The 20,667-nt window shown below is 44.8% G+C and overlaps 3 protein-coding genes across 3 annotated transcripts; all 3 read left to right on the top strand.

Annotated features, from left to right (window-relative positions):
• The first annotated feature begins 15,354 nt into the window (after positions 1-15,354).
• LOC135491092 (uncharacterized) lies at positions 15,355-16,554 on the top strand. The gene has a single exon (XM_064776743.1). It carries the CDS (start codon positions 15,355-15,357, stop codon positions 16,552-16,554), a length of 1,200 nt encoding a protein of 399 aa, XP_064632813.1.
• A 116-nt stretch (positions 16,555-16,670) lies between these two features.
• On the top strand, positions 16,671-17,108 carry LOC135491089 (uncharacterized). The gene has a single exon (XM_064776737.1). The coding sequence runs from the start codon at positions 16,671-16,673 to the stop codon at positions 17,106-17,108; it is 438 nt and encodes a 145-aa protein (XP_064632807.1).
• Positions 17,109-17,164: 56 nt separating this feature from the next.
• Positions 17,165-18,895, top strand: LOC135491088 (uncharacterized). Its single transcript, XM_064776736.1, has one exon. It carries the CDS (start codon positions 17,165-17,167, stop codon positions 18,893-18,895), a length of 1,731 nt encoding a protein of 576 aa, XP_064632806.1.
• Positions 18,896-20,667: the final 1,772 nt, after the last annotated feature.

Below are 20,667 nucleotides of genomic sequence, written 5' to 3'. Positions count from 1 at the left end.
AAGGGGGCTTACTGCTCTGGATGTCTGAAACAAGGACATATGTCAAAGGAGTGTCCAAAAAGAAGCACCTGCAAGTTATGCAATCACAGACACCCCACCAGCCTCCATGAAGATCGCCAGAGAAGTACGTCCCAAAAAGCCAACACTAGTGACAACAAGAAGGACCAAAATACCAAAGAAGCTGTCTGTCGCAGTGTCTCTGGATGTGAGAATGAGCTGATGACCTCTATGGTTGTACCGGTATGGATCTCCAGTGAAGTGAACCCAGACCAGGAGCATCTCACTTATGCTTTGCTGGACACACAATCTGATACGTCGTTTGTGCTCACACAGACTAGTGAGCTAATTTACCCAACACGGGAGGCACTATTCAGTAATTCAAGGGCTGTAGAGCTCAAGTTGACAACTATGACTGCTAAGGAAAAGAGTGTCCCCTGCAAGAAATTTCACGGTTTATTGATCCGTGGATATGAATCAACGACCCGCATTCCCTTGAGATTGGCTTACACAAGAGACTATATTCCTGTAGACCGTCATCATATACCCACTCCAGAGACAGCCCGAAGATGGCCTCATCTTAAAGAAGTCGAAGGCCACCTGCAACCACTCCTAGATTGTGAAGTCGGCCTGCTTATTGGTTATGACTGCTCACAAGCACTCACTCCACGAAGATGCATTGCAGGGAAGGGTAACGAACCCTTTGCCATTGAGACGGACCTGGGATGGAGTGTTGTAGGTGGAGTCGACCCTAGGATGGACTCTGGCGATTCCATCGGCCTGACACGCCATATGGTTACCGCACAAGTACCCAAAGGTCTACGGATAAAAGTGGGAGAAATACATGCACCAGCTGAAGTCAAATATGTCCTTAAGACTTCTGTTAAAGAGACAACCTTAAAGCCACCAGATGTAGCCAAAATCCTCGAATCTGATTTCTGTGAGAGGAACCCTCACGACAAGATGATGTCTCAAGAAGATCTTCGGTTTCTGAAGATTGTAAGAGAGGAAATAGAACAACAAGATGATGGACACTTCACCATGCCACTCCCATTTAAGCGTGAGAAGCCTGAGCTACCCGACAATAAACCCATGGCAGCTGCTCGGCTAGAACATCTCCTACGCAGGTTCAAGAGAGATGAGAGATATTTCACAGATTATAAAACCTTTATGGAAGATATCATTTCCAAAGGCGAGGCGGAGAAGGTCCCTGACGACCAAAGAGACAGTGGTGTCAGGTGGTACATACCCCATCACGGCGTATACCACCCCAAAAAACCTGACAAGATCAGGGTGGTATTTGACTGTGGAGCAAAGTTCAAGGGTACCTGCCTAAACGACCACCTGTTACAAGGCCCAGATCAGCTGAACACCCTCATTGGTGTCCTATGTCGCTTCCGCCAAGAAAGGATAGCAATAATGTACATATCGAGAGGATGTTTCACCGCTTTTACGTGAAGCACGAACATCAAGACTATCTCAGATTCCTCTAGTGGGAAAATGGATATATCAACACTAAGCCAGTCGAATACCGCATGAAGGTTCATCTGTTTGGAGCCGTGTCTTCCCCTGGATGCGCAATCTATGGACTTAAGCACATCGCGGCCAAGTATCGAGATTTAGGACCAGCAGCATCGTCCTTCATTGAAAAGGATTTTTATATGGATGACGGCCTGATTAGCATTCCAGAAGTACAAGACGCAATACAGCTGATTCAAGAAGCCAGGACAATATGTGATCAAGGCAAGTTACGACTGCATAAATTTGCATCCAACAGCCGGGAAGCCATTGACTCTGTGCCACCATCTGAGCGTGCCAAAGAAATTATGAATCTCGACCTTTCCTTGGATGATCTGCCCATCGAGAGAGCTTTAGGCATACAATGGTGTATTGAATCCGATGTTTTCCAGTTCCAGCTGAGGATACAGGAACAACCCCTTAGAAGAGGTATATTGTCCATGGTGTCATCCATCTTCGACCCACTCGGGTTCCTGGCTCCCTTTATACTCCAAGGGAAACAAATTCTCCAGCTTCTCTGTAAAGAAGGGACAGATTGGGACCAACCTTTACCAGAAGAACTCCAGCCAAGATGGGAACGTTGGAGGGAAGATCTCCAAAGATTATCAAGCCTCCAGATTCCGAGATGTTGCAAGCCAGAAGAATTTGGAGAAACCAGATTGATGGAGATACACCACTTCTCCGACGCATCAATGAGCGGCTACGGACAGTGTTCGTACCTGCGATTAGTAGACACAAGCAACAGAGTCCACTGTTCCCTCATCACGGCAAAAGCTAGAGTCACGCCCCTTAGACCGGTGACCATACCTAGGCTGGAGCTACAAGCAGCGGTTATCTCGGTAAAAATAAGCGAACTCTTGAATCGGGAACTCTCGAATCCTACCATCGACAACTATTTTTGGACCGACTCAAAGGTTGTCCTGGGCTACATTAATAATGAAGCCAGACGATTTCATATTTATGTAGCCAATCGTATCCAGAGGATCAAGGACTCGACCAAGCCAGAACAATGGAGATATGTAGCCACTGAACAAAACCCAGCTGATTTCGCCTCTAGAGGATTGACTGCGGAAGACCTGTCACAGTCAAACTGGTTCAAAGGTCCAACCTTCCTATGGAGAAATGAACTTCCAGCTGACGCTGTCTCTGAACATATCATACATTCAGACGACCCAGAAGTAAAAAAGGCCACAGTTATGGCTACCAGGGCCACAGGAAGAACATCTATGATGGACAGGCTAAACAGATTCTCAGGTTGGTCGAGGCTGATATCTGCTATTACCGTGCTCTCCAACTGTGTAACCAAAAAGCTGGGTAAAGCCAAATTATCAAGCCTAGAATCACGTAAGAAAGCTGAGCACTTCCTTATACTTGCTATTCAGAAAGAGGCATTCAAGGAAGAAATAACAGAACTACGCCAAGGAGAGGGAACCAACAGGACAAGTCGCCTCCATAGATTGGACCCATTCCTAGACAATGAAGGGATACTGCGTGTGGGAGGAAGGCTGAAAAATTCCACACTCCACTTCTCCGTCAAACATCCCGCAATCATTCCAAAGAAAACGCACATGGCTGAGCTGAAAATCAAGCATTATCACGAAAAGGTGGCCCATCAAGGACGAGGAATGACCACAAATGAACTTCGTTCAAATGGATACTGGATACTAGGCTGCAGTTCCCAAGTGTCCTCCTTCATATTCAAATGTATTGTCTGTAGACGCTACAGAGGAGCCGCCCAAGTTCAGAAGATGGCAGATCTCCCTGCTGAAAGATTAGAGCCCACACCACCATTTCTGTACAGTGGAGTAGACTGTTTCGGCCCATTCTACGTCAAAGATCTACGGAAAGAATTGAAGAGATATGGATTACTGTTCACTTGTATGGCTTCCAGAGCCATACACATTGAACTACTAGACGACATGACCACTGATGCGTTCATAAATGGCCTTCGTTGCTTCATAGCAATTAGAGGACGGGTTCAACGCATTCGATGTGACCAAGGCACAAACTTTGTGGGTGCGAAACAAGAGTTAGAGGCATCTATGAAAGACATAGATCCTGAGAAGGTGAACACATTTTTTCACTACCAGTTGGAATTTGTGATGAATGTGCCAGGTTCTAGCCACATGGGAGGAGTTTGGGAACGTCAGATTCGGACAAGACGAAGTGTGCTCTCCATCCTGCTTGGTCAGTTTCCCTCTCGCCTAGACACATCTTCCCTCAGGACGTTGTTCTATGAAGTCATGGCCATTGTAAACAGCCGACCACTGACTGTAGAGACACTAAATGACCCACAGGATGTATTGCCGCTCACACCTAATCACCTACTCACTATGAAGTCAGGTATTGTGATGCCCCCTCCTGGTGACTTTGTCAAGGAGGATGTCTATGCAAAGAAGAGGTGGCGAAGAGTCCAGTATTTGACAAATGAATTTTGGAGAAGGTGGAAAAAGGAGTACCTGTCTACTCTCCAACCTCGGCAGAAGTGGCACAAAGAAGAGAGAAACATCAAGGTGGGAGACATAGTGCTGCTCCATGAAACAGACTCACCACGCTGCGATTGGAGGCTGGCCAAAGTTGATGCGACTAACCAGGACAAGGATGGATTGGTACGAACTGTCAGACTTCTGATGAGCGACTCTAGCCTGACAAAGGAAGGAAAGCGTACAGGCAAATCAAAGTTTCTAGAAAGACCGATCCACAAACTCTCTGTGCTGGTAGAAAGTACAACAGCGTGATTGCCTCAGTCATTCTATAGCTTTACGGGTGGGAGCAGACCAGAAGGGTTTTCTGTCAAACTTTTTTGTTTTGATTAATTTGGGTTTTGTGTTGTTTTTTTTTTTGAACTCTTGGTAATAAAGAAATCACCGAAAGTGATTTGGGTGGGAGTGTAACAACAGTCATGGCAACTCTCTTCTCAACCCTCTACCCCTTTATCTTGTTTGTAAACACAAGGCACATATTGGTGCACTGCTTCTCAACAATAGCACCCAGGTTGTGAACCCTTACTCCAAGTACCAAAACCGACTCACATCTTTCTTAGTATTACCGTGTTATTGGGCTGAGTATATAGTCCTTTTAATAGTTTTATAAATCTGTACACAATTAGGACACTCTGAAAAGATATTGCTGGCTAAATATACCTATTGGGATTTTATAGGATAGTGTGTTTTTTATATGACTCCTTACCGATATTTTTACTGTAATTAGCAGAAATTAGCCATGTGCTCCTAAGACAAAGGAGAACATGTTTTTTTCCTCATCACTGCTCATGGCAACAGTTCATTCATTTCAAGGAGCTTATTTGTATCCATAGTTTCATTATCTATCCCAAGATCCCAGATGCCCAAACACGGTATGTAAAAGGAACAATTATTAGAGAATGTATAGAAACAATTATTTTTGATTTTAAGAGTAAAATTCTTGCATTATTTGTAAGATGAATTCATCTCACAATTTCTGATTAGAACATTCACAGTATACACACTGGTTGTGTATACCTGTGTACATACATGTATGCACAAGTTTTAGGTATACACGTTCATAGTAAACCAATAGTGCAAAATGGTATTGCTTAACGCCATTTCGGTGTATTTAGAGTGTATGTTGTTTTAGCCATGTGTTCGGCTTTAGGCAGTTCTTTAAGGTGAAGATTTTTCCCAATGTTTTTAAAAGATCATGGAAACTGACTGTTTTATAGACTGCATCAGTATTTTCAAGAAACTTAAAATACTTTTTGTATATTCTTTCAGTCTTTTACGTCATCCACATATAGAAGTCGTCGATATTAAAGATGTCAGTACAAATAAAGAATGTGTTACTACTCATTGGTGTGACAACTGGGGTCTAAGGGCTGAGAGAAGTCACAACTAACCTCTCCCATCCTATCCTGCGGCTCCTTCATGCTTTTGATGGGCTTGGTTGCATGTTTTAGTTGTCGTTATTTCTTTCAGCTGGAGGTATACGCTCAAAGGTCATAAAACTACGAAATGAATATGGCACTGTAGACAATGCTGAGGAGAGATTGGGGATCACAGTGGACTCGTATGTGGATGGCACACGGCCAGCACCAACAGCAACACCGCCACAACTTTCTCTTCCGCCACCTCTCAAGGATCTAGGCCACCTGACCCCACTTCAAAAGCAACAATTATCAGAGAATTTAGTAAAATCACGCCATTTTTTGAGTGACCTTATCCAGACATGCTTTAGAGCTGACAACATGGGGGACCATACAAGTGTGTTGGATGAACTTTTTTTCTGCCACTTCTCCAAGCAAGCAGATATTGGGGACCTTCCAGGTGCTGACTTTATCACCCTGTCAGTTGATGCAATGAAGAAGCTGAAGTCGGTGGTGAAATCAAATCTTATCTACAAGTGGCCAAGGTGTATCTCATTGAGGAGACCAAAAAGCGAGGAGTCTCTACTGCCACTGAATAGAATGCCATTTGGATTGATTGAGTATCAAATAGACTTCTTCAATGCCAATCACGTGAACCAGGTAAATAAGCGACTGTATTTGATGGGACATTATCATATCATTGGAATGAAACCTGTTAACATGAGTCATGCTGTTATGCTGATGGCGATTGTTTTTTTTCAGGTGAAGGAGTCGAAAGATTTTGCATCGTGGAGAGAAACCCTTGATGCGGAATTAACGTTGCACCAAGACAAGTTGATAACCGGTCCTATGTGGAGTGGCCTACCGCACAAGGATCTTGGAAATCCATTAAAGGTAACATGATTTTAATATCTTCTGTTGAAATGGCTTAACCAGGGAAGCAGTGAAGCATGTAGAGAATGTGGTTGAATACCAGTATTGTACTGGTATACTCGAGAAAACATACCTTAGTTTCATTACTTCTATTTCTTCTTTTCAAGTCTCGAGTAAACCTTGCCTGCCGCAGTAAACAAACCGTACGCCGGAAACTTGCAAAAGTGGAGGGTGTTTCAACAGAACCTGAGATTCAAGTAAGTAAAGATCTGGCTTTCTTTGTCATGAAGCAATCTGATGGTGCATGTATTGATACATGTTTTGGATTTAAGCTTGAGTTTAAATCATTGATTGAGAAGGGGAAAATGCATTGTGTAGGTCCTCTTCAGCATCCTACTCCCAGACTTATATCTTATTAACAGAAAAACACCATTCTGCAACTCAAAGATGCAAACCCCGATGGTCGCTTTTGGCTCAAAGCAGATGGAGTAGATGTCAAGCCGGCTCTCCAAGAATCTATGAAAGGGACATGGAATGGTGATACCGATATTGGGGATGGAAAATTGCAGAAGCTGAGAGAGGACTACGACAACCGTAGAAGGGGAATCGAAGACATCATTTCCAATGACAGTCTCCAGCTTTTGCATTCAGTCAAAACCAGTCTCGAAGATGATTCCGAGTTCCTCAACACTGGACTAGAAAATGCCATCAAAATCTACCGGAGCAAGTTCTACAACAAGAACACCCCTGAGGAAACTCTGAAGTCTCTCCATTGGGAAGTGGTCGAGTACACAACTCTCCTCACCCAAAGTCAGCAGTTCATCGGGAATGTTGAGAAGATTCTTGAACAACACGCTTCCAACACCATGACAATTGGCGCTGCAAGGGACTGCCTCCGCAAAATGAATGCTGACTACAAGACCTATCTGAAGAATCTGTTCAAGAAGAAGCGTCAGCCGCCTGCATCTCATATGTACTCGTATCCTTGTTGTCAGATGAAAGACGAAAGAAGAAACCATATGCTGCCCCAGTTCAGTTCATCCCATACCACAGCATTCGAGATCAGTACATCAGGGATTTCAGCAAAGCAATAAAGCAGGAAATGGTTTCAAGTTGTCTTTGTGTAGTAGGTAAGTCAATTCCTCTACAGATTACAATGTGAAATTTTATCTCTCGCAAGGCTTGTGTACATCTTTTTACTTGTTATTCACAATGTGATCTTATTTCTGTTCCTTAAAAATTTGTTTTCAGTGTATTTTCTCCTTGAAATCTATCACTTCAGGTACTATTACTGTGCATACCTAGCTAAATTAGTGTCTAGTTTCGTCTCTGATGACATTTCTTTCGTAAAAATCACTGTTTTTTTCTAATGAAATGGCCAGGGCCATTGTGCTCACCTCATGTGGAGGAAAGATGGATAAAGAGCATGGTATTGTGTCATGTAGTGTTAGGTTTGATGTAGGTCCAAGCAATTACGATTTCCCCAAAATGGCCAATTTACAGTACATTCGACCTCTGTGACCTTGAAAAGTAGGTCAAATCAAAGAAGACCCGGGTGACACATTGAATGGTTGTTAGAATTAGATGTACCTATGATATCAAATTGGTGCCAATCGGGCAAGTCATTAATAGGAATCATGGCATTTTGAAGAATTTAGGATTTGGCCCCCTCCCTGGAGGCCAAACGGCAAATCAGATTGCACCAAACTTCGGTACCTGAGATCACCTGACCAAGGGGTACATGTGTACTTAATTTGTGATCAATAGTCATTGCAGTTAAGAAACGTGCCATAGTTACGGCCTGACGGCGAATTTACGCCATTTGACCTCTGTGACCTTGACAAGAAGGTCAAATTAAAAACCTGTGTGACGTATACTGTATGGTGGTTAGATGTACCCATGATATCAAATTGGTGGCAATCGGGCAAGAAGTTAAGGAATAATCACATTTTTAAGGTTTTTGGATTTTGCCCCCTGGTGGTCAAGTGGTGAATCATATTGGACCAAACTTCGGTCCCTGAGATCACCTGACTAAGGGGTAAATGTGTACCAAATTTGGTATCAATAGTCATTGCAGTTTAGAAACGTGCCATCGTTACATCCTAACGGCCAATTTACACCATTTGACCTCTGTGACCTTGAAAAGGAGGTCAAATCAAAAACCCGGAGGATATATGATGCACCTTTGCTAGAAGTACCTACCATATTTTTTTCAAAATTTCCCGACTACTATTAAGGGAGATATTGCATATTTTCACTTTTAACGTTTTGCCCCCTGGTGGCCAAACCATGAAACGAATCGGACCGAAACTTGGTCTCCAAGGTGTCATTACATAAGGGTAAATGTGTACCAAGTTTCAACTCAATAGCTCTAACAGTTACGAAACGTGCCCTGCTAACGGACGACGGACGACGACGGACGACGACGACGACGACGACGACGACGACGACGACGACGACGACGACGACGACGGACGACGGACGACGGACGCCACGGTATGGGATAAGCTCACCTCTCCTAAGAGGTGAGCTAAAAAGGTGTTTTTGTGGTCATTTGGGCAGTTTATTTCGAGGGTACGGTAGGAGGTCATTGTTTACTCGATAACTCTTTTTAAAATGAAATAAAAGCGTTTTAAGATATACGATATGAATTGATATTAATATTCGTCAAGTGGGATTGTCGGTGGATAGTAGTTGAAAAGTAGTGCTGGAATTACGAAAATATATCGATATCGTTGAGAATTTATTCATTAGGGGCCTTCTCTCAATTTTCCTTACAACGCCTCTAGCACTGGTTAATTGCCACCATCTTGAAAAGCAGTGCCGCGGATGTGGAAATGTAAAAAGGATATCGCATCGCCACTACGCCTGAGAACGATGGCTGCCCTGCGCTGCATTGATAGTTCGTAATAAATTCACATAAAAACACACCAGAAGATCTCCGATTTTAGTTACAAAGATCATATTTTGTTATTTATTGATAAAACAAGCCATTTTACCACAGCAGGTGACACATATTAGGCCTGAATAATAAGACTTTAGAATTTCGTAAAAATCGCTGGTTTTTTCTAGTAGTGCTGGAATTACGAAAATATATCGATATCATTGAGAATTTATTCATTAGGGGCCTACTCTCAATTTTCCTTACAATGCCTCTAGCACTGGTAAATTGCCACCATCTTGAAAAGCAGTGCCGCGGATGTGGAAATGTAAAAAGGCTATCGCATCGCCACTACGCCTGAGAACGATGGCTGCCCTGCGCTGCATTGATAGTTCGTAATAAATTCACATAAAAACACACCAGAAGATCTCCGATTTTAGTTACAAAGATCATATTTTGTTATTTATTGATAAAACAAGCCATTTTACCACAGCAGGTGACACATATTAGGCCTGAATAATAAGACTTTAGAATTTCGTAAAAATCGCTGGTTTTTTCTAGTAGTGCTGGAATTACGAAAATATATCGATATCGTTGAGAATTTATTCATTAGGGGCCTACTCTCAATTTTCCTTACAACGCCTCTAGCACTGGTAAATTGCCACCATCTTGAAAAGCAGTGCCGCGGATGTGAAAATGTAAAAAGGCTATCGCATTGCCACTACGCCTGAGAACGATGGCTGCCCTGCGCTGCATTGATAGTTCGTAATAAATTCACATAAAAACACACCAGAAGATCTCCGATTTTATTTACAAAGATCATATTTTGTTATTTATTGATAAAACAAGCCATTTTACCACAGCAGGTGACACATATTAGGCCTGAATAAGACTTTAGAATTTCGTAAAAATCGCTGGTTTTTTCTAAAACGAGCGCAAATTCTGTACATATCTCTCTTTTAAAAATAGATTCGCTAATGAAAACACTCTTGACGATATCCATAACACACATCGCAAAACCCTCTCACTAAACTCCCTATAAGTAATCACTGTCTTCTAATTAAAAAGGGTCGACACTGTCGTCCCATTATTCCACGGAACGAACGCTGATGCCCTCACTGTTCTATTCAATTAAATAAGGATATTGAAGACGAAATGCATTTCCTTTCTTCTTGTTCCTTTTCTCCAGTCTCCCTAATAAATATTTAAACTTAAAAATAATTAAATTAAAAAGTGAGCTCCCGAATAAAGATTTTTAATTCTACCTTTTAACAACTCAAAAAAATGTACCCCGCCTCACTGGTAAATTTAACTTCCTTTTGCTTACCAGATAAGAAAGACTGTATAGCTGATTATGTACTACATATATTAGAACCTTGTAGGTCAACACTGCTGAATACTACATACCTCATTTATGATCATCAATCTTCTCCCACTCTTTCTTCTTACCGAATGTGTCCACACTGCACTTATGGTCATTGTACTTTTATCTTATGTAAAATGTAACTTTTTACACGGTTTCAATAAACGATTTGTAATTTGTAATTTGTAAATTATAAATTTCACTAATAATTTGACGCCGCCAATTCCACTGGTCTTCGAAATACGTAAGCTACACTGTTGACGACTATGACACTCCTCACAAACCACATTGTGAATGACACGCCGATAGGCTTTTTTTCTATTCTAATTTCTCATTGCTTCAGGCACTGTTACGGACGGTGAATTCTGTTCCTTGCGCTCAATGGGGGAAACAAGACCTCTTCATTTATGGCAGCTAGTTCATGATGCCAAGCAAGCGGTTTCCAGGATGAACAAGCAAACGCTCTTGGAGGTTCTGATACCAACCAATGGTATGTTCCATAGGTAGTGGTGATTGCATTGATAGAACACTATCGGAAAAGCCTTTAATACCCATGATTGGATAATGTGGGATGAAGATTTATATGCACCCCTCTAGAAGTTCATGACTTTTTTCCAGTCTTCCATGATGGTGTCCCTGTGATGATCCGAGAAAATGAGGTCGTCCCCGACACGCTCAAACTGCAGCTTCATGATCTTGTGCATCAGCAACGGATCCCAGAAGAAGACCAAGTTCGCCAAGAGCTTGTCCAAATGGGTTATGAACCTTGTCCGTGGAGACCAAACTGCCCGGAGTCATACTTGGAGAAATTGCGCAGCAAACTGGCAACAATGTATTTCAGGTTAGCAATAGACTTGTTTCTCTTGTATTATTGATAACCATTCATGGCTGTGTTCCTTAGGTTGATAATTTATTATTGACAATTTCAGGAACAGTGTGGAAAGTTGGAGTAATCGTGGAGTTGACTTCCGCCATCATCTGTACGTACCAGAAGTGGACCCAACTACCAACCAAGTCCACCACGAACGTGCAGATCACTGCCACCTGTTGAAACGAATCGCTGGTCATACCCGAGAAGGCCGATATCCAATGCTGGAGTTTGACGGTTTTGACGAGGCAATGAGAGATCCAGGAACTGGACTGACGTACGCTGCCCTGGTAGGAAAAAGGAAGCAATCGGTAACAGATGCCGAAAAGTTATTGTCCTTCCCTTTGGCAGATTTAGATACAAGAGGCTACCGATGGGCATCACCCCTGCACCTCTCAGAGAATATTCGGAGACATTTTTGCAGGCATAGGAGGACTTGAGTTGATTGTTGATGACTTTCTCGTAGAAGGCGACACCTTACAAGAGCACAATGAATCACTAAGAAACACACTACAGCGCGCTAGAGAGAACAACGTCACCTTTTCACTGAAGAAGTTGCAGTTATGCCTTCTCGAAGTGAAATACTCCTGGCATAAGTTCACTGACAAAGGGACAAAAATTGATGAAGAGAAGATCAAGGCTGTTGAGGAGATGACAAAACCCCAGTGTCCAGCAGACATAGAAAGGCTGATTGGAATGGTAACCCTCACCGAAAAGCAGTGTGATATCAGTCAGGATTCAGTCAGGTTGCAGTGTTACCTCACATTTTTATGGCAGTGTTGAAATCAGTGGAAAGCAGTCATAGGGAGTGTTTTTCAGTCACGCGTTACCAAAGCATACAGTTATACAGCAATCAAAAATAGAGGTTAGGGAGTCATAAGCAGTGGTAAGACAGTCAAAATCAGTGGTAAGGCAGTCAAAAGCAGTGCTCATTTAAATATTTAGGCTGACTGATTTCCACTGCTTTTGACACTGAAAATGACTCCCCACTATGCATCATGTACAGGGCTGGCAGTGGGGTTCAGTGTTAATTTAAATATTTCGCAACACACTCAATCCACACTGAAACACCACTGATTTTGACTGCCATTTCCAAAACCTCCTGGAGGGAGCAGTCATTTTCAGTGTTAATATGAATAATTTATTCAATGGCATGCAGGCACGGATGCCGAGAGAGGTTTGGGGGACGTGACCCCCCTGTGCTGATGACAACCAAAGAAATTGTTCGAAAGAGCAAAAACTTCTAGCGAACTGTTACTTTTGCTGTCCTATTTTAGACGGTGTGTTTGCGTCCAATATGGCAGTGATGACGTCATCTGCACAAATAGAGGACATCGCCATTGCATGATGACGTGACACAGTAAAAAGATGACAAATTCACGTCCTTGACCTACGTCATTGCAAACTTTGTCATAATGACAGTGGTCAGATGGGGTTACTAGACAATTGAAACAACACATGGCACATAGCTACTGTCAGTGATGTCAGGGATTGAAGCTAGATCAAATTGACGTCCAAATAAAGTAACTGCACGCGTGTCGTGTCGTCTTGCGGTGTTCACGGCCGCTCCAGAATTGGTGCATTACCAACATTTTATTGCTAAAACGGCCATTTTGGGTTCGTTGTTCCGCGGATGATTCCGCCTTCTATAGTAGTAAATGATGCTGTGATCAGCATTCATTTAGGACACTAGGAAAGAGGAAACTAACAACAAGATGTATGTATCATGTTAGAATAGCCCACCCAGTACATTTGTGTAAATTGAGACTTAAGCAAAGTGCGTGTCACTGGTTTAGTTCGGCCGTCCTCAGTATAGAGGGCACCTGTGGGTGGGACATCCCGTCTAGTCCTTTGTCTTTGAGCGCCTGTTAAGGTTGTGACAGTTGTCACTTTTGTATTTTCAGTTTAACCCTATGCCAATACTACGAGATAAATACACGTCTTCTTGGAGTCGAAATCGTCGTTGCTTTCCTTGATAGTGTCACATCACAGTTAAAATCTTGAGGTTCAAGATGACATCCCGTAGAGGACTGGATTTGCTGTCGGAGGCCACAATGAGGAGGCTAGAAGAAGAATTCGAGACAACCCAGAGGGAAATCGAATCACTCACGGAGCAGATCGCAAATACACCCGGTGGAACCCTACTACTTGGTGGAGCTTCGGCAAGTAGGCCTCATCCACGCCGCCGTGTGGATGAGGGTGGGAGTAGAGATGAGAGGAAGACCCCTGCGGTGCAGGGCCCTGATGGTCTTCAGTATGGACGTGGTGGTGATGCATGGGCATGGCCACCCGTCGTCAATGGTGGCATGTCGTCACAGCCACCAGTTAGTGTGAGTGAAGGACACTTACTTTATGGTTGTGGTGCAATGTCACAACCACTCGTCTATGGTGGCCTATCGTCACAGCCATCAGTCAGTGTGAGTGGAGGACACTTACAGCAGCATGGTGGTTATGGTTTGTCACAACCACCTGTCATCAGTGGTGATCCATTGTCAATGCCATCAGTCAGTGTGAGTGGAGGACACTTACTTCATGGTTGTGGTGCGTGGTCACAACCACTCGTCGATAGTGGCCTATCGTCACAGCCGTCAGCCAGTGTGAGTGGAGGACACTTACAGCAACATGGTGGTTATGGTTTGTCACAACCACCCTTCGAAAATAATCCACGAGTCGAACCAGAGCAGTTGTACCATGCTGCTTATGCTGCACCCGTACCAGTAGTTATTGGAGGAACAGTATATTATCCCGTACTGCCAAGTAATCACGTCGGGCACCCTGAGCCCCGCCCCCCGGTTACCTCTACACCCCAAGACTATCGCAACAGCCCTACAATCCATGGGGCGTCGTACAGGTGCACACCTGGTCAGTGCCATGTAACTGATCAGCAAAACAGTCAATTTGAAATGTCCAGTGTTGGCCAAGTCATGGGCAAGGTTGCTGAGAGCTTGGAACGACTATCCGTAAAGAGTAGTCTACCGCCCATGGAAGTGGTGAAGTTCGCTGGTGAACCTTCTGAATATTTGAAGTTCAAGTCACGCTTCAGTCAGATGGTGGCGTCCTACGACCTGACTGAGGAACAACAAATGTCGAGACTTCTCCAGTTCTTAGATGTCAATGCTAAGACTGCAGTGAACGGATATGAGGGCGTCACTGGTGGGTTGAAGAAGGCCTTGGACCTACTGGAGCAACGCTTTGGGAAACCCCACCTGATCACGCAGGCCTGTGTGGACACTCTCACCCTTGGACTGAACATTGCCAATAATGATAAACAAGGGTTGAGGGAATATGCTGACAAGGCCCGAATGATTTACGAAACACTACACTCGATGTCCGCGATGAGCGAAATGAATATGTCCAACCTGGGTTTGATAGTTGGAAGGCTTCCTTGACGTTTGCAAGGACAATTTCGGGACAAGGCTCAGAGAATCCGTGACAAAGGCGAGAGTCCAGGTTTGAAGCATATCGTGGAGTTTGTTGAGACCGCAGCGCAGGCTGCCAATGATCCAATTTTTGGCAAAGTCGGGGAAAATTCCAAGGGTTTTCCCAACAACAGTTCGAACGTGTCAAAGCCAAAGCCACAGGGCTTGGGGACCAAACCGCCAAGAGCAACAACAATGACAATCACGGCTGGCGGTGCTAGGCCTCAGGACCAGAGCAGGTGCCACTTTTGTAATGACAATCATAAGCTGCAGAACTGTCAGAAATTCCGTGGTAAAAACAGAAAGGAAAGGAACTCTTTCATTCGAAACAAGAAACTGTGTTTCAATTGTTTTGGCGACCATTACTATGATCGTTGCACCAGCACAGGACGCTGCAACCGATGTAAGGAGAAACATCACACACTACTCCACAGGGACATAGACCAGCAGGGTGATGAAGAAAGGCCTGCATCAACCCCATCTGAAGCCAAGGTGGGGCGCAAGCCGGAGACAGAATCGACCAAAGCTGAGGCTAGTAGTGTCAAAGAGAGGACAATCAACAACAATGCGGCATGAAGGGTTAAGGACAAACCAATGGGAATCACCTGCACTGCATTACCAGCCACACCCGTGCGTATAGTTGGAGCAGATGGAAGGACAATCACCACGTATGCCTTGCTTGATACCGGCAGTGAAGCAACCTTTATCGCTAGATCGTTAGTCGACAAGCTGGCTTTGAAAACTGAGAACTATGAGACTCTAGAATTATGCACTATGTCAGGGGTCACCACCGAGACAGTTGGGAACGTTAGCTTTTCCGTGGAGCCAGCCAAAGGAGGAAACGGAGTGACGGTGCAAAACGCCAAGGTCGTCACAAGCTTGAATATCACTGCGACCCGACCTATCGATCTCAGTAGGTGGCCACACCTGGACGGAATCAACACAGCTTTAACAGCAGATTCAGACATCGCTGAGATAAAGGTGCTGATTGGGGTGCACGTGCCACAAGTCTACATACAGGAGGAAGTCCGTGTAGGAGGACTCGGGGAACCTTACGCTATCAAGACTTTGTTAGGCTGGTCCATACTGGGGCCGCTGAAAACCAAGCAGCAAGCTGAGAGCTTGAACGTCAACTTCCTCCAGTTCAAGGACCAGGATTCGTGTTCCATGGAGGACCAGATGCGGCAGTACGTTGGCATTGAGGAGTCCGCCATCATCGGCATAAAGAAGGGGATGTCGCCCGAAGATAGACGAGTCCAAACGATGTTTGAGAAAAGCACCACCCTCAATGATGGCAGGTATGAGGTTGGCATGCTATGGAAATCACCCGACACCTGGTTACCTAGCAACCAAAAGGCTGCGGAACATAGGATGACGTCTCTGAGACGAAAGTTGAAGAATAGCGCGGACTTTCACTGCAAGTACAAGTGCTTCGTAGACAAACTGTTAGACAGGGGTCACGCTCGTAAGCTGACCCAGGAGGAGAGTGAAATGCATGGACAGCGGACATGGTTTCTGCCTCATCATAAACCGGACAAAGTACGCGTCATCTTTGATGCTGCTGCGAAGACAGATGGTGTATCTCTGAACAGCCAACTCTTACAAGGGCCGGACTATACCAATAGTTTATTGGGAGTTTTGTTGAGATTCCGGGAATACCACATAGCAATTGTCGGCGATATTGAGGCGATGTTCTTACAGGTCGCAGTCCCCGATGAAGATTCAGACTCGCTACGGTTCTTCTGGTGGCCCGATGGAGATTTAGACAAGCCCTTCAGCAGTACAAAATGCTGAGGCACATATTTGGTGCCACAGACTCACCGAGTTGTTGCAACTACGCAGTGAAACGTACCGCAGAGGACAATAAGGACCAGTATAGTGAGGATGCAGTCACAACCGTTTAACGTGAGATGTATGTCGATGACCTCCTTAGGTCTCTCAACATGACAACGCAAGAAGCCATCCAACTGGTCATAGAAATAATCGACATGCTTGCCAAGGGAGGATTTCGTATTACGAAGATCAACAGTAACGTGAGAGAGATTTTGAGGGCCATCCCTCAGAATGAACGAGGCAAACCTACCCTCGATTTGGATTTAGATGAGCTGCCCGTGGAACGTGCCCTAGGTTTTGAATGGAATACTGAGGAGGACGTCTTCCAGTTCAAGGTCCAGCTGCAAGAGAAGCCGATGACCAAACGTGGAGTGTTATCTACCCTTTCATCTTTGTACGATCCCATCGGATTTGTTTGCCCCGTAGTCCTTGAGGCAAAGCAAATCATGCAGCGATTGTGGCAAGCCAAGGTAGGATGGGATGATCCCATTCCAGAGAACGAGTTGGCAGTTTGACTGTCAAGGAGGAGTTGACCTACCCCATCAATGGAGTGGTTTTTTGGACTGACTCTATGACAGTACTACAGTACATTAAGAATGAATCCAAGCGATTCCACACGTACGTCGCCAACCGGATAGCTGATATTCGTGATGCCACCAGTCCCAACCAGTGGAGACACTGTCCAGGAGTGTCGAACCCATCCGACTTTGCATCAAGGGGACTTTCCCCTCAGAAACTAGCCAGTCAAGACGGATGGTGGAATGGCCCAGAGTTCTTGTGGCAGGATGAGGACCAGTGGCTGAATAGTGAAGTCCAACCACTAGCAGAATCTGACCCTGAGGTACGCAAGGGAAGTCAGCAGGTCTGTCAAGTCTCGACAAGGGTCAAGGACACTGAGATGGTAGCGCCTGAACAGCATGGATTGAGCCGTGTAATCTACTACTACGGTTCATGGAAGTTTCTGCTGAGAATGGTTGCCTGGTTGCTACGGTTCTGTCAATGGATCAAGGACAAGAAACATGTCACTGTCCAAGGTGGCCTGTCTGTCGAGGAGATTCAAGGGGCCGCCAGGGTCGTCTCTCGTATTGTCCAAGCTGAAACCTTTGCCGAAGAGATCGCCACAATCCAAGCAGGGGATGAAATCAAGGAAGGGAGCAAACTGACCAATTTGAGGCCAATCGTCGTTGACGGATTGCTCCGAGTTGGGGGTCGCTTAGAAAGAGCTGTCATCCTATCCTGGGACGAGAAACACCCAATCATTTTGCCTCGTGATCACCCTGTGACTGTCAGGGTCATGCGACATTACCACGAGAAGCTTGCTCACGCTGGTAGAGAACAGACTCTAGCCGAGTCCAGGCTAGAGTTTTGGGTTATCCGAGGGAAAGGACTGGCTAAGTCGATCGTCAGAAACTGCATCAAGTATCGTATTGCCAACGGGCGTGTCATGGAGCAGTTGATGGGACAGTTACCACCCTGTCGCCTCGTACCATACCAACCACCATTCACATTTACGGGAGTCGACTTCTTCGGACCTATGCAACTCAAGTGGGGACTCAACAAGACCAAGAAATGTTGGGGATGTCTATTCACTTGCCTCAACTCACGAGCGGTGTACCTGGAAGTGGCGCCTTCATTGAGTATGGATGACTTCATCATGGTGTTGCGTCAATTCATCTGTCACAGGGGGCCGCCAGAGGAGATCAGATCTGATCACGGATCCAACTTTGTGGGAGCCAATCGGAAACTGCAGGAGTCCGTTGCTGAATGGAATCACGAGAAAATCCAGAAAGAGCTACAACAGAAAGGGGTTAAATGGGAGTTCCATCCCCCTACTGCTGCCCATATGAGTGGAGTCTGGGAGAGATTGGTCCAATCTACGAAGCGTCATCTCAGGGTACTTGCTGAGGACCGATTGTTGACTGAATTCCAGATTAGGACCCTATTTGCTGAAGTCGAAGCCATCCTGAACAATCGACCTCTTTGTGCTGTGTCTGAGGACATCAATGATTTGGAGGCCTTGACACCGAACCATTTGTTGCTGCAGCGGAAAGTGGCAGGTCTGCCACCAGGGGTGTTCACGAAGGAGGATGGCCTCCGTAGGAAAGAATGGAGGAAGATTCAATACCTGTCGGAGCAGTTCTGGAAACGCTGGATGTCAGAGTACCTACCCAGTCTCCAGCAACGGTCAAAATGGTTGACACCTCGGCGTAATATTCAGGAAGGTGATCTAGTCATGATGAAGGATGACGGAATTCTCCGAATTGCGCTCTTTATCGTTTACTTCATTCGTTTGATGGAGTGAGAATTCAGGACGTTCATTATGTTTGATGTTTTATTTAGTACTGAGAGTGTAGGCGGATCGCTGCTCTTGGTTGTTACTTGCATAATCGATGCCTTTGGTTCTTGTGATCATTGAGTCAGGTATCTTACTGGTTAAATGCTAGACTCTGGGATTGACAATCTCTTTGGACTAATTACTATATGCAGTGTAGTGACATTCCGTTGGACAATGAAGGACAGGTTGATTTAAGATCTATTGTGGATAAGTTAGAAGCGACACTCCTGGTTGTATAATAAGCTGCATAAAGGCTCAGTCAGCTTATTGGGGCCGCTATGTCGTGTCGTCTTGCGGTGTTCACGGCCGCTCCAGAATTGGTGCATTACCAACATTTTATTGCTAAAACGGCCATTTTGGGTTCGTTGTTCCGCGGATGATTCCGCCTTTTACAGTAGTAAATGATGCTGTGATCAGCATTCATTTAGGACACTATGAAAGAGGAAACTAACAACAAGATGTATGTATCATGTTAGAATAGCCCACCTAGTACATTTGTGTAAATTGAGACTTAAGCAAAGTGCGTGTCACTGGTTTAGTTTGGCCGTCCTCAGTATAGAGGGCGCCTGTGGGTGGGACATCCCGTCTAGTCCTTTGTCTTTGAGCGCCTGTCAAGGTTGTGACAGTTGTCACTTTTGTATTTTCAGTTTAACCCTATGCCTATACTACGAGATAAATAGACGTCTTCTTAGAGTCGAAATCGTCGTTGCTTTCCTTGATAGTGTCACATCACAACGCGGCCTGTAGAATTATGATCTAACAGACTGATTGATGTGTATTGAGCTCCCATGCAGATATCTTGCAGTGTATGCATACACTACAATTAACACCTATAGGGCCTACAGTAGATGCATGAAGATACATGCAGATATCTTGCAGTGTATGCATACATTACAACACCTATAGGGCCTACAGCCTGTATTGTATTTAGCATCTACCGCAACTGTATGGGTTTTAGTGCCCAGTTTCATGAGAAGTAATAAGATAGAAGTACCACGAGTTTCGTCTTCGGTTTTATTCTGTGGAATCCGTCCTAAAAACCACCCCGCATATCAGGGATACGAGGCCCGGGGTATAATCCCCGCCCTGACAATGCATCTGGCGACCTGTCGGCAGGACCGAGCTTGTTGTACATAACGAAAATGACGTTTAATTGATAGAAAATCCGTTTGAAATAATGGGATTACGCGGCTGCCGCGCTCTGTACAGTGTACATGCATGCATGTTCCATGCATGTTCTAACCATGACGTCACGTATGTGTAGCATGCAAAGAAATGACCAAGCTGAACTGAATTTGATTGTGGTGTTTATTTTTCGTGCTACTAAATGAAGATTCTCATAACGGGGCACTCATTTATTAGGAGGTTCAAGGACTTCTTGATCCTTCGTGCTGGTAGTGGCCCCCACGAATGTAACTTTGCATCAGAAATAGGACTCCCGAGGGAGGAAGTATTCATTGAGGGACAAGGTGGTCTAAAGTTGGTAGAACCCTCTATCATAACTTCTGCTGTGGCTCGGATGAGACCGGATCTAGTTATTCTGGAACTAGGAACAAACGATTTATGTGAGGCCAGATCAGTTTCTGATGTTAATGTCCTGGCCAGTAGACTGGTGAATTTGGCCAATTCGCTCCAAGTAAAGGCAGTGGTCATCTGCCTGGTTGTGAAGCGCCGTTGCCGCAGCAGGCACAAAGAAGTCTGCAGCAACTTTGAGCAGTTTAGGCAGATTTTCAATGAGA

Source organism: Lineus longissimus, chromosome 7 (genome assembly GCF_910592395.1).
Source record: "Lineus longissimus chromosome 7, tnLinLong1.2, whole genome shotgun sequence".
In the NCBI taxonomy this organism is placed as follows: domain Eukaryota; kingdom Metazoa; phylum Nemertea; class Pilidiophora; order Heteronemertea; family Lineidae; genus Lineus; species Lineus longissimus.
Note: the sequence above shows the minus strand (reverse complement) of the source record. Positions and strands in the feature narration are given on the sequence as shown.

What these genes read in the sequence shown, in the direction of transcription:
- LOC135491092 (XM_064776743.1), top strand. Translation starts at nt 15,355, where the DNA reads ATGGGAATCACCTGCACTGCATTACCAGCCACACCCGTGCGTATAGTT.
- LOC135491089 (XM_064776737.1), top strand. Translation starts at nt 16,671, where the DNA reads ATGTATGTCGATGACCTCCTTAGGTCTCTCAACATGACAACGCAAGAA.
- LOC135491088 (XM_064776736.1), top strand. Translation starts at nt 17,165, where the DNA reads ATGACAGTACTACAGTACATTAAGAATGAATCCAAGCGATTCCACACG.